This window comes from Chiloscyllium plagiosum, unplaced genomic scaffold, assembly GCF_037043375.1.
Source record: "Chiloscyllium plagiosum isolate Xiang-an unplaced genomic scaffold, Cpla_swu_hap1 HiC_scaffold_13, whole genome shotgun sequence".
Lineage (NCBI taxonomy): Eukaryota > Metazoa > Chordata > Chondrichthyes > Orectolobiformes > Hemiscylliidae > Chiloscyllium > Chiloscyllium plagiosum.
This window is the reverse complement of record NW_028270151.1, coordinates 7,202,353-7,215,190: the sequence shown is the minus strand read 5'-3', so window position 1 is coordinate 7,215,190 and position 12,838 is coordinate 7,202,353. Positions and strand designations below refer to the sequence as shown.

General features: G+C 41.3%; 1 protein-coding gene across 2 annotated transcripts in view; it reads right to left on the bottom strand.

The window, feature by feature from the left end:
* Positions 1 to 12,838, bottom strand: part of LOC122556217 (plastin-1-like) — a 149,760-nt gene that overhangs the window by 26,909 nt on the left and 110,013 nt on the right. For both annotated transcript variants that reach the window (XM_043702777.2, XM_043702778.2), the window contains exons 9-10: positions 12,340 to 12,432; positions 8,381 to 8,573 (exon numbers count right to left, since the gene is read on the bottom strand). In XM_043702777.2, the coding sequence (XP_043558712.1) occupies positions 8,381 to 8,573; positions 12,340 to 12,432 (286 nt within the window). The remainder of the gene's footprint in view (positions 1 to 8,380; positions 8,574 to 12,339; positions 12,433 to 12,838) is intronic.

The window sequence follows — 12,838 nt, the reverse complement described above, 5'->3', positions numbered from 1 at the left end:
CAAAAAATATTATCTTAGCTTTAAAACATTGACTGAAGTAGCATCAACTTCTTCACCTTTGGGTGAAGTTTCTTAATTCCTAAATCTGCTTCCTCTAATTTTGAGACTATGCCCTCTTGTCTTAGTTTCACCTACCAGTGGAAACATCCTCTCTACTTCTATCTTATCTATTCATTTCATAATTTTTATATATTTCCACAAGATTCTCCCCTCATTCTTCTGAATTCCAATGAATATAATCCTAGCCTACTCAGTATCTCCTCATAAGCCAACTTTGGAATCAACCTAGTGAAAATTCTCTGCACCCCTTCTAAGTGCCAGTACATCCTTTCTTAAGTAAGGAGACCAAAACTGTATGCAGTGCTCCAGCACCCTGTACAGCTGCAACATAACATCCCTGCTTTTAAACTCAATCCCTTTAGCGATGAAGGACAAAATTCTATTTGCCTTCCTAATTACCTGTTGTACCTGCAGACCAACCCTCTGTGATTCATGCACAAGGATATTCAGGTCCCTCTGCATAGCAGCATGCTGCAAATCTTTTCATTCAAATCAGAATCCTTTTTCCTGTTACTCTTATAAAAAGATATGACTTCATTTATTAACACTGTATTCCATCTGCCAGACCTTTGCCCACTCATTTGAAGATCTATGTTCCTCTGCAAAGTTTCACAGTCCTCTGCATACTTTTCTCTGCCACTCATCTTAGTGTCATCTGCAAACTTTGACAAACTATACATGATCCCCAATTCCAAATCATCACTGATCCCAGAGGTACACCACTAGTTACTGATTGCCAACCAGAGTAGCACATATCTATCCCTACTCTTTGCTTCCTGTTAGTCAACCAATCCTCTATCCATGCTAATACTTTACCCGTAACGCCATGCATCCTTATGTTATGCAGCAGCCTCTTGTGCAGCATCTTGTTGAAGTCCTTTTGGAAATCTGGGTACACCACATCAACTGGGTTCCCGTTGTCCACCTCGTTTGTAATTCCAAAAGATTTGTTAAGCACAACTGCCGTTCATGAAACCATGCTTCATCTGCCCAACAGGACAATTTCTATCTCGATGTCTTGCTATTTCTTCCTGTATAACAGACTCAAACATCTTCCCCACTACAGAGGTTAAGCTAACCGGTCTATAATTCCCCATCTTTTGTCTACATTCCTTTTGAACAATGGCATCACATTTGCTGTTTTCCAATCTGCTGGAACTACCCCAGAGTCCAATGAAATTTTGAAAAATTACCACAAGGACATTTGCTATTTCTCCCGCCATCTCTTTTAGTACACTGGGATGCATTCCATCTGGGCCAGGAGACCGGACTATCCTTAGTTCCATTAGCTTACCCAACACTAACGCTTCTGTAATAATAGTGGTTTCCAGGCCCACACCTACCTTCATCTTTGTCAATTACTGGCATGTTATTAATGTCCTCCACTGATACAAATTACATGTCCAATGCCTCAGCCATTTCATCATATCCCATAACTAAATGCCCCTTCTCATCCTCTAAAGGACCAATGTTTACTTTAGCCGGTTTTATTCATTTTATATAATTATGGAAACTTTTGGTATCTATCTTTACATTCTGTGCTAGTTTTTTCTCATGTTCTATCTTAGTTTTCCGTATAGCTCTTTTTGTGGCTTTCTGTTGACCTTTAAAGTTTTCCCAATCTTCTAGTTTCTTGCTGTTCTTGGCCACTTTATGCCTCCTCTTTCAATTTGTGATAGCATCCCTTATTTCCTTCGACACCCATGACAGATTTCCCTTTTTCTTACAGTCCTTCCTTTTCACTGGAATATACTTTTGCTGAGCACTTTGAACAATTGCTTTGAAAATCCTCCACTGCTTGTCAATTATCCACCATAAAAATCTTTGTTTACAGTCTACTTGAGCCAAGTCCTCCCTCATTCTATTGTAGTCTCCCTTGTTTAAGCACAGAGCCCTGGTATTGGATTTTACCTTCACACTCTCCAGCTGTATTCTAAACTCAATCATACTGCGATCACTCCTTCCAAAAGGATCCCTAACTATGAGGTCATTAATTATTCCTGTCTCATTACACAGGACCAGATCTAGGATAGCTTGCTCCCTCATCGGTTGTATTACATACTGTTCAAGAAAACGATTGCGGATACACTCAACAAACTACTCCTCAAGGCTACCTTGATCAAGCTAGTTTGACCAATCAACATGTGGGATTAAAATCCACCATAATTGCCACACAATTTTTACAGGCATATAGGGCATATCTCCAAGTAAAAAAAAACATTTGTATAAACTGGCAGATTACTTTTACTTTGTCAATTAGCTAAGAAAACATACTCTTAAAAAATTTAAAACAAATTTATGCAGGTACACATATACACTTCAACACTTTCACTGTCCTAGATCTATACATTCCCCCAGGTACACAGGGTGAAGATGGAGTTTCCTCAAACCATGGCCACAAAAGTCTTTATATTTTTCCCAATAATTACAGATAAAAAGTTTGCAAGTGTATTGAGCCAAATGCACACTTATTTTACTTTGCAAAGTGTGAACTATTCTGCAAATAATATATTTCAAATTATAAAATTCAAATGTTTTTTCAAAGACATATTAATTGCAAATTGGCAATATATTACATTAGCGTGTTTTTAAAAACATCTGCAACACAAAGTATCGTTTCAAGGCACAAAGACTGCATGCTGAAAGTAGTTATGAAAATCCAGAGGAACAAGCAGATTTTAATGATGCATTATTTGAATGAATAAATAATAAAAAAAAAACACCCATCACTAAAATTATAGTTTGATTTTAAACCCAATGCAGACTCAATCCAAGACGATGAAGCACTTTGTACAGTTTATATTTAAATTATAATCACAATTGGTCTTCCAATCATACTTCTTCAAAAAAGGAAGAATAAACATAATAATCCTTTTTAAATTAGCAGAGTTGGGGATGGTCCTGGGAGCTGAGCCACTTATTAAAATATTGAGATAATTAGGAGAGGGAAAAACTGTGTGAAGGACACATTTGTACGAACACCCCTCCAGTAACAACCAGTATTGTTGATCAGTTTTAATTAAGAAAAAGATAAAAATCTGATACCCAATGTCTAAATTTACTTGGGCAGAAAGTGAAATAATTTTCCATAATGCATCCTTAATTTTAAACACGTGTAGTGGGTGTTTTTGTTGTTAGCAAATCAACAGAAAACACTTAAATTGTTGTACATCTTCAAATCAAAAAGTTAACATCAGCCTGATGCTTTTCTATTGATATCAACTTGTCATCAGTCCAGATAGTTGAGATTTCACAATGCTGAGAAACATTGGACTATATATTATCAATACTTTATATCACTATTATTCGATCTTTGGGTTTTGCTAACTTTCAGAAGCATGTACAACACTAGAACCACACAATGGAACATTTGCTTTGAAACTGTTTTTCAGTCAATACTTCCCTACATTCATATGTCAACGAAGAACAAATTAAAAAAATTTAAAAAAGCATTGTCATGCTCTGTTACTGAGTGCAACAACTCTGGCAGTTTCTATGAAGGCAGCAAGGAGCCCCCCAGAAATTGCCCTGCTGAGAAAGCAAATCAACAGTTAACAAAAAGAGAGAAGACAGAGCACAGGGAAGTTGGGGATGCGGATGCTGTGGGGGATGAGTGTTCAAGGCTGATAGAAGAGGGTAGTGACAGCACAAGAAGCAGCTTGAATTACAGTACCTACAATGGGAGGGGTCAATTCTGCATTCACCAAAGCACATAGGAATATAAAAAAAGCAAAAATAAAACAGACTTTGAAGCAACCTGACAACTAGCATACTCTTCTAAACATTATTCATATAGTTTCTCCAAAACAAACCACCATAATACATTCAATTAGTTATCACAGCAACGGCTGAAAAGATTTATAAGGATGTTGCCTGGGTTGGAGGGTATGAACTGTAGGGAGAAGCGGAGTAGGTTGGGGGGGGCTATTTTCCCTGGAGCGTCAGAGGCTGAGGGGAGACCTTATGGAGGTTTAGAAAATCATGAGGGGCATGGATATGGTAAATAGACAAGGTAATTTTCCCCAGAGTGGGGAGTCCAGAACTAGAGGGCATAGGTTTAGGGTGAGAGGGGAAAGATTTTTAAAAAAAGGGCCTAAGGGGCAACGTTTTCACACAGAGGTTGGTACGTGTATGGAATGAGCTGCCAGAGGAAGTGGTGGAGGCTGGTACAATTGCAACATTTAAAAGGCATCTGGGTGGGTATATGAATAGGAAGGGTTTGGAGGGATATGGGCCGGGTGCTGGCAAATGGGACTAGATCCGTTTAGGCTGTCTGGTCAGCATGGATGAGTTGGATTGAAGAGTCTGTTTCCACGCTTTATGACTGAAGCTTGTGCACTCTTGCATAGAGGAAAGAAAAGGCAATTCCTGCTTCTGTATGTTGAAAAATTTCAAACTGTTTCACATACACAGCTATTTCTCAGGAACAATGACTGTGAGATCAAACATGAAAGTCATTTTGCACCAGGAAATTTCCACAAACAGCAACAAGATGAGTGACCATCTCCTTTTTGGGGAAACAAAAACAGAAATTGCTGCAGAAGCTCAGCAGGTCTGGCAGCATCTGTGGAAAGAAAGCATACTTAACATTTCAAACTAGTCCTGAAGAAGTGTCACAGGTCTTGAAATGTTAACTCAGTATCTGATGCTGCCAGACCAGCTGCATTTCTCCAGCAATTTCTGTTTTTGTTTTAGATCTTCAGCATCTGCAGTTCATTATTTTTCAGTTTTGACTAGAGCAGGAAAGCAAATCTTAGGACTTATACACTTCATGGTAAGGTCCTCGAGAGTGTTACTGAACAAAGACACCTTGGAGTGTAGGTTTATAGCTCCTTGAAAGTGGAGTCGCAGGTAGATAGGATAATGAAGGTGGTGTTTGGTATGCTTTCTTTTATTGGTCAGAGTATTGAGTACAGGCGTTGGGAGGTCATGTTGCAGCTGTACAGGGCATTGGTTGGGCCACTGTTGGCATATTGCGTGCAATTCTGGTCTCCTTCCCATTGGAAACATGTTGTGAAACTTGAAAGGGTTCAGAAAAGATTTACAAAGATGTTGCCAGGTTGGAGGATTTGAGCTACAGGGAGAGGTTGAATAGGCCAGGACTGTTTTCCCTGGAGTGTCGGAGGTTGAAGGGTGACCTTATAGAGGTTAACAAAATTATGAGGGGCATGGATAGGGTAAGTAGATAAAGTCTTTTCCCTGGGTTTGGGGAATCCAGAACTAGATGGCATAGGTTTAGGGGGAGAGGGGAAAGACGTAAAAGAGACCAACGAGGCAACTTTTTCACACAGGTGATACGTGTATGGAATGAGCTGCCAGAGGAAGTGGTGGAGGCTGGTACAATTTCAACATTTAAGAGGCATTTGGAAGGGTATATAAATAGGAAGGGTTTGGAGGGATATGGGCCGGCGCTGGCAGGTGGGACTAGATTGGGTTGGGATATCTGGTCGGCGTGGACAGGTTGGACCAAAGAGTCTGTTTCCATGCTGTACATCTCTATAACTAAACTGATTGAGGAAGGATACCAGTCAGGAATTCTTACCTTCAATTTGAAAAGCGTCAGGATATCTAACAGTCAACACTAACTACTCGGTCATACAACACAAACAATCCCTTTAGTCCAACTCGTTCACACCGACCAAGTTTCCCAAACCAGACTAGTCCCACTTCCCTGCATTTGGCCCATATCCCTCTAAATCTTTCCTATTTGTGTGCCTGTCCAAATGTTTTTTAAATGTTGTAACTGTACCTGCATTGACCACTTGCTCTGGCAATTCATTCCATATATGCACCACCTACTGTGTGAAAAAGTTGCTCCTCAGGTTCTTTTTAAATTTTTTCCCCCTCACCTTCAAAATATGCCTTGTGGTTCTGAACTCCCCTACCCTAGGAATTCCCCTGATCTATGTCCCTCATGATTTTATAAACTTCTATAATTAGAATTAGACTTTATTGTCACATGTATTCAAGTACAAGGATACCGAAGTACAGTGAAAAGTGTATAAAGTATTGTACCTAAGACTGGGAGCAAAGTATAAAACTAAAGAAATAAATTTAAAAATTGAACATTACAGTGATCCATCAGTCTCCTACACTCCAGTTGAAAAAGTCCCAGCCTATCCAGCCTCTCCTTATAATTCAAACCCTCCAGTCCCAGCAACTTTCTTGCAAATCTTTTCTGAATCCCCTCCAACATAATAATATCCTCCTTGTAGCCGGGTGACCAGAACTATACACAGTACTCCAAAAGTGACCTCAGGGCCATTGAAACATCAAACGTGTATTACTTAATACTTGAATTTCAAAATTGGTTGCTGGAAATGCTAGTTTTCAATCAACAGTAGACACTAGATTTTCAAAGTGCTTATAAATTGAAGTCTCTATTAAAGTGCTCTATAGCCATTTTAACTTATAACACTGGGCCAAAATGTCTCATATGTTATAAAATGGGCCTTTGAATCACAATGTGCTGGTTCAAAGTCATGTAGGTACCATACCAACTTCAAGGTTCCTACTCAGTACCTTAGCAGGGGGCACAGAATAGTGTGAAGTCAGTGCTACTTAAAAACCAGACTGCAGCTATTAAAGGTGAAGCACATTCGAATTGCAAGATATACTGATGTTATTTGAGAAGAGCGTGTGACTAAAGATTAATCTGCTTTTTACAAAAAAGAAAGCACAACATGGCAGAGAAAGGGCTGCCAGATATTCTGATGGAATTAAAATGTTCTGCTTCAACAGCTGGACGCATTGCTACACCATTTGTTTCAGTTTATCTTGGTTATTATTGTACCTTGGAACTGAAAAATGATTGGTTGACCCCGGGTGCCACATCAAACGATATATTGAAAGTGATGAGTCAAAGATATAACTTGTAATCAGGAGCTGGACAAGGGTGCAATGAATGAATTTCATTTTAGCTGTTGTGGTCTTGCTCAATTATCCAACACTTTATCATGTCAAGTAACTTGCTGATATTAATCCTCTAGGTTAATTCTAAATATAGTCATATGGGTAAAATATTAGAGCAATAAGAACATATTGAACCTGGTCATCTTCATAATGGTAGAGATCTGGTGAGGAGGGCAAGATAATTGGAGAAAAATATATGGCACATAGACAACTGAGGAAACCAAGTGAGTTATTAGCAATTAAGTACTGTGTCAGCTTTGTTTGGCAGCTTAGCTGAAAGCTGCCCTTTGTCACTCAAGCAAATGATTCTGCTGCAACTCTCGAAGTATTCACCTTAAATCATACTGAAATGAATACTGGAAACTTGAAAAAAAAATTTTCTCCCCCATTATGTTACTTATTTTACATAGAAGCAGTATAGCACAGGAACAGGCCCTTTGACCCACCATGTTTGTGCTGACCATGATGCCATTCTAAACTAATCCCACCCACCTGCACATGGTCCATATCCCTCTATTCCCTGCCTGTTCATGTACAGGTCTGAATTATTTCTGCTACTAAGACAGGCAATGTCATCCCTCCCCCACCCCCAACTGTTAATCCGATTTTAAACAAAACCTTTCAAAAACTGATAAGATCAATTTTAAAGAAAAGTTAGTAAATGGGTAGGATATGGCTCAAGGAAGAACTGATTACTTTTTGGTGAAAATGCAGATCTGGATCCTGGAATTTGATTTTAAAGGACCTTTAACACCAAGAGATAGGGTAAACAGATTGCCTTAGAGTACTGTGGATTGTCTTAGTTACCATGGTGGAATTAAAAACACGAGCAGAGATTTCAGAGCAGGTTACTGGATCTGGACTGACCTGAAGCCAGTTCAGCAAGATGGAAGCTCTCAATAAAGAGTTTGCAGTTTTGTTGTTACAGAGAGCACCAATTAGGCAGGAAAGGCATTAAGGAAGCCCTGTATAACCGTAACAACAAGATTAACACAACGCGGTGAAGGACTGCACTCCAAGTATCCCTCTTCATTTGTTTAATTATGTTATTTTTAAACGTTATGTTTAAGTTCATTTTTGTTATTACTGTACCTTGGAACAGAAAATGATTGGATAACATACAATTAGGTGCCACATCGATTGACATAATAAAAGTTAAAGATGTAACTTGTAATGAGTGTGTGTAAAACCTACCCATGCATCATTCATGTAAATAATGAACAGTTGGTCAAAAGAATAGAACAAGAAAACAAGGCACTACAGCAGTAAAGGAATAAACACAACAATAAAAACAATGATCCCCTCTTGGGGTAATGGTGGGGGTGGGGGGTACTTCCCTTTCAACTTGGGCTTTCATTTTGCATCCAGACATTCATTCTCCACACTTCACATGACACAACTTTCTTACCTTCCAACAAGGTGAGGTCATAGTTCTTGTTTGGCTTGTGCAAAGCTGGATATTTATTGAACAGGTTGGCGACAAAGGCCAAGTTGAGTTTAGGATTACCACTGACAACATCGACTGGAGTGACAAACTGTCTACAGCCTAATTTATCAGCTTCTTGTAGCATGGACTCTGCCCTTTTAAGATCATCTTTTTCCTGTAAAATCATGAAAAGTGCAAAATCAGACAACAGAATTGTTTCTTAGCAAGGAGAAAAGAAACAAAAAAAGGACAAATTTCTAATTTTTTTTTTAAAGATTCCCCACAATGTGGAAACAGGCCATTTGGCCCAACAAGTCCATACTGACCCTCCAAAGAGTAACCCACCCAGACCCATTTCCCCTTGACTAATGCATCAAACACGATGGGCATTTCAGCATGGCCAATCCACCTAACCTGCACATCTTTGGATTGTGGGAAGAAATAGAGTGTCCAGAGGAAACAGAATCCCGAATAGCAGTAGGGAAATTGAAGAACTCATAGGCCGGCAGATTTTGGAAAAATGCAGATGTAGCAGGGTTGTTGTTATGGGTGACTTAGTGCAGATGGTTTGGATGGAGCAGATTTTGTCAGGTGTGTTCAAGAGGGTTTCCTTACTCAGTATGTAGACAAGCCGGCAAGGGGAGACCCCATTTTGGATTAGATGCTCGGCAATGAGCCAGGACAGGTGTCAGATCTCGCGGTGGGAGAACACTTTGGTGACAGTGACCACAACTGCCTCATAATTACCATCGCCTTGGAGATGGAAAGGAGCAGTTACCGAGGGAAAATATTTAATTGGGGAAAAGGAAATTATGACGCTATGAGACAGGTGTTGGGAAATACAGATTGGGAGCAATTGTTCCACAGAAAGGGCACAACAGACATGTGGAGACTATTTAAAGAGCAGTTGTTGCCAGTGATGCACACATTTGTTCCTCTGAGACAGGCAAGGGGTAAAGTTTGGGAGAAGATTTGTAGCTCGGGTGCTCGTTGTTGTGGTTCTGTTCGCCGAGCTGGGAATTTGTGTTGCAGATGTTTCGTCCCGTCTAGGTGACATCCTCAGTGCTTGGGAGGCTCCTGTGAAGCGCTTCTGTGATGTTTCCTCCGGCATTTATAGTGATTTGTATCTGCCGCTTCCGGTTGTCAGTTCCAGCTGTCCGCTGCAGTGGTCGATATATTGGGTCCAGGTCGATGTGTTTGTTGATAGAATCTGTGGATGAGTGCCATGCCTCTAGGAATTCCTTGGCTGTTCTCTGTTTGGCTTGTTCGATAATAGTAGTGTTGTCCCAGTAGAACTCCTGTTGCTTGTCATCCGAGTGTGTGGCTACTGAGGATACAGAGAACAGCAGACAGCTGGAACTGACAACCGGGAGCGGCAGATACAAATCACTATAAATGCCGGAGGAAACATCACAGAAGCGCTTCACAGGAGACTCCCAAGCACTGAGGATGTCACCTAGACAGGGGACGAAACGTCTGCAACACAAATTCCCAGCTCGGTGAACAGAACCACAACAAGAAGAGGTAAGATTAAGGAGTCTTGGATGATGAGAATAGAGGAGCTTCTCATCAAAAGGAAGAAGGCAGCTTACGTAAGGTGGAGGTAACAAGGATCGAGCACAGCTTTCGAGGATTACAGGCTTACTAGAAAGGAGCTCAGAAATGGACTGAGGAGAGCCAGGAGAGGGCATGAAAAAGGCTTGGCAAGAAGGATTAGGGAGAACCCAAAGGCATTTTACTCATACATGAGGAATAAGAGAATGATTAGGGAAAAGGTAGGACCCATCAGGGATAGCGGAGGGAACTTGTGTGGAGAGTCTGAGCAGATAGGGAAAGCCCTAAATGAGTGTTTTGCTTCAGTTATCACCAAGGAAAGGGACCTTGTTGTGAATGAGAACTTTGAGGATCTGAGATACATGCTTGAACAGATCAAGATTGATGAAATTGATGTGCTGGAAATTTTGAGGAGAAAGTGAGGACTGCAGATGCTGGAGATCAGAGCTGAAAAAGTGTTGCTGGAAAAGTGCAGCAGGTCAGGCAGCATACAAGGAACAGGAGAATTGACGTTTCGGGCATAAGCCCTTCTTCAGGAATGAGGAATGAGGAAGCCCTTCTTCATTCCTGAAGAAGAGCTTATGTCCGAAACGTCGATTCTCCTGTTCCTTGGATGCTGCCTGACCTGCTGCGCTTTTCCAGCAACACATTTTCAGTGCTGGAAATTTTGGCAAACATTAAGATTGCCAAGTCTCCAGGGCCAGACCAGATTTATCTTAGGTTGCTCCGGGAAGCAAGAAAGGAGCTTGTTAAGCCACTGGCGAAAAGCTTTGCTTCCTCACTCTCCACGGGAGTCGTACTGGAGGATTGGAGGGAGGCAAATATTGTTCCTCTTTTCAAGAAGGGGAATAGGGAAATCCCTGGCAATTACAGACCAGTCAGTCTTACGTCTGTGGTCAGCAAAGTTTTGGAAAGAATTCTGAGGGATAGGATTTATGACTATTTGGAAAAGCATAACGTGGTTAAAGGTAGTCAGCATGGCTTTGTGAGGGGCAGGTCATGCCTCACAAATCTTTGAGTTCTTTGAGGTGACGAGACAGGTCGACGAAGGTGGAGCAGTGGATGTGGTGTATATGGACTTCAACAAGGCATTTGATAGGACTCTCCATGGTATGTTCATTCATAAAGTCAGAAGGTATGGGATACAGGGGGATTTGGCTATCTGGATACAGAATTGGTTAGCTGACAAAGCAGAGAGTGGTTGTAGATGGAAAATATTCTACGTGGAGGTCAGTGGGGAGTGGTGTTCCGCAGGGCTCGGTTCTTGGGCCTCTGCTCTTTGTAGATTTTATAAATGACTTGGATGAGGAAGTTGAGGGGTGGGTTAGTAAATTTGCCGATGACACAAAGGTTGGAGGTCCCATTGACAGTATAGAGGGCGATTGCAGGTTGCAGCTCGATGTAGACAGGATGCAGAGCTGGGCTGAGAAACGGCAGTGATGTTCAACCTGGATAAATGTGAAGTGATGCATTTTGGAAGGTCGAACTTGATGCTGAGTATAGGATTAAAGACAGGATTCTTGGCAGTGTGGAGGAACAGAGGGATCTTGGTGTTCAAGTGCATAGATCCCTCAAAGTTGCCACCCAAATGGATAGGGCTGTTAAGAAAGCGTATGGTGTTTTGGCCTTCAGTAACGGGGGTCAACTTTAAGAGTCGCGAGGTTTTGCTACAGCTCTACAAGTACCTGGTGAGACCACGCTTGGAATATTGTGTCCAGTTCTGGTCGCCCTACTATAGGAAAGATACAGAGGCTTTGGAGAGGGTGCCAAGAAGGTTTACCAGGATGCTGCCTGGACTGGAGGGCTTGTCTTACAAAGAGAGTTTGACTAAGCTCGGACTTTTCTCTGTATAGAGAAGGAGGAAGAGAGGTGACCTGGTCGAGGTGTACAAGATAATGACAGGCTTGGATAGAGTCAATAGCCAGAGTCCTTTCCCCAGGGCAGGACTGACTGGCATGAGGGTTCATAGTTTTAAGATATTAGGAGGAAGGTACAGAGGAGACGTCAGAGGAAGGTTCTTTTCGCAGAGAGTTGTGAAGGCATGGAATGTGATGCCAGTGGTGGTGGTGGTGGAAGCAGGGTTATTAGGGACATTTAAGCGACTGCTGGGCATGCACTTGGACAGCAGTGAATTGAGAGGTGCGTAGGTTAGGTATTTTATTTTAGATTTGGAACAATCCTTGGCACAACATCGTAGGCCGAAGGGTTTGTTCTGTGCTGTATGTTTTCTATGTTCTATGAAACCCACGCAGACACAGGGAGAATGTGTAAACTCCACAAAGACAGTCGCCTGAGGCTGGTATCAAACCCGGTTCCTAGCTCTGAGGCTGCAGTGCTGACCACCGAACCACCGTGTCACCTGATGAATAAAAACAAGATAAACTTACATGTAAACCTGCCATTTCAATCTCAACCATCATTTCATCACTTTCTCCATTGAGTGCAATCTGGCTGAGTAGATGGAAATAAGCCTTGGAATCCTAGACACAAGCAAGCGAGATATTAAAACAAAGTGAGATCATATGGATGAAACAATCTCGGAAATTACCAGAGAGGGTTCAAGTTTGTTACACAAGAAAATCTCAAATTCAATTCATATTTTTCAAATCCTCAGATATGAAGCCCCACTTGCTTCAAAATATTTGTTCAGTTTGTATTTTAGTACTCCAGGAAGTATTTTGCATTGTTGACAACACCAACTGAAAACAACCAATCATCACACATTTCAAAAGCAAAATACTGCTGATGCTGGAGATCTGAAACAAACACAGCAAATGGCGAAGAAACTCAGCAGGTCTGACAGCATCCATGGAGAGAGAGAGAGAGAGAGAGAGAGAGAGAGAGAGAGAGAGAGAGAGAAAGAGAGAGAGAAAAAAGAGAGAGAGC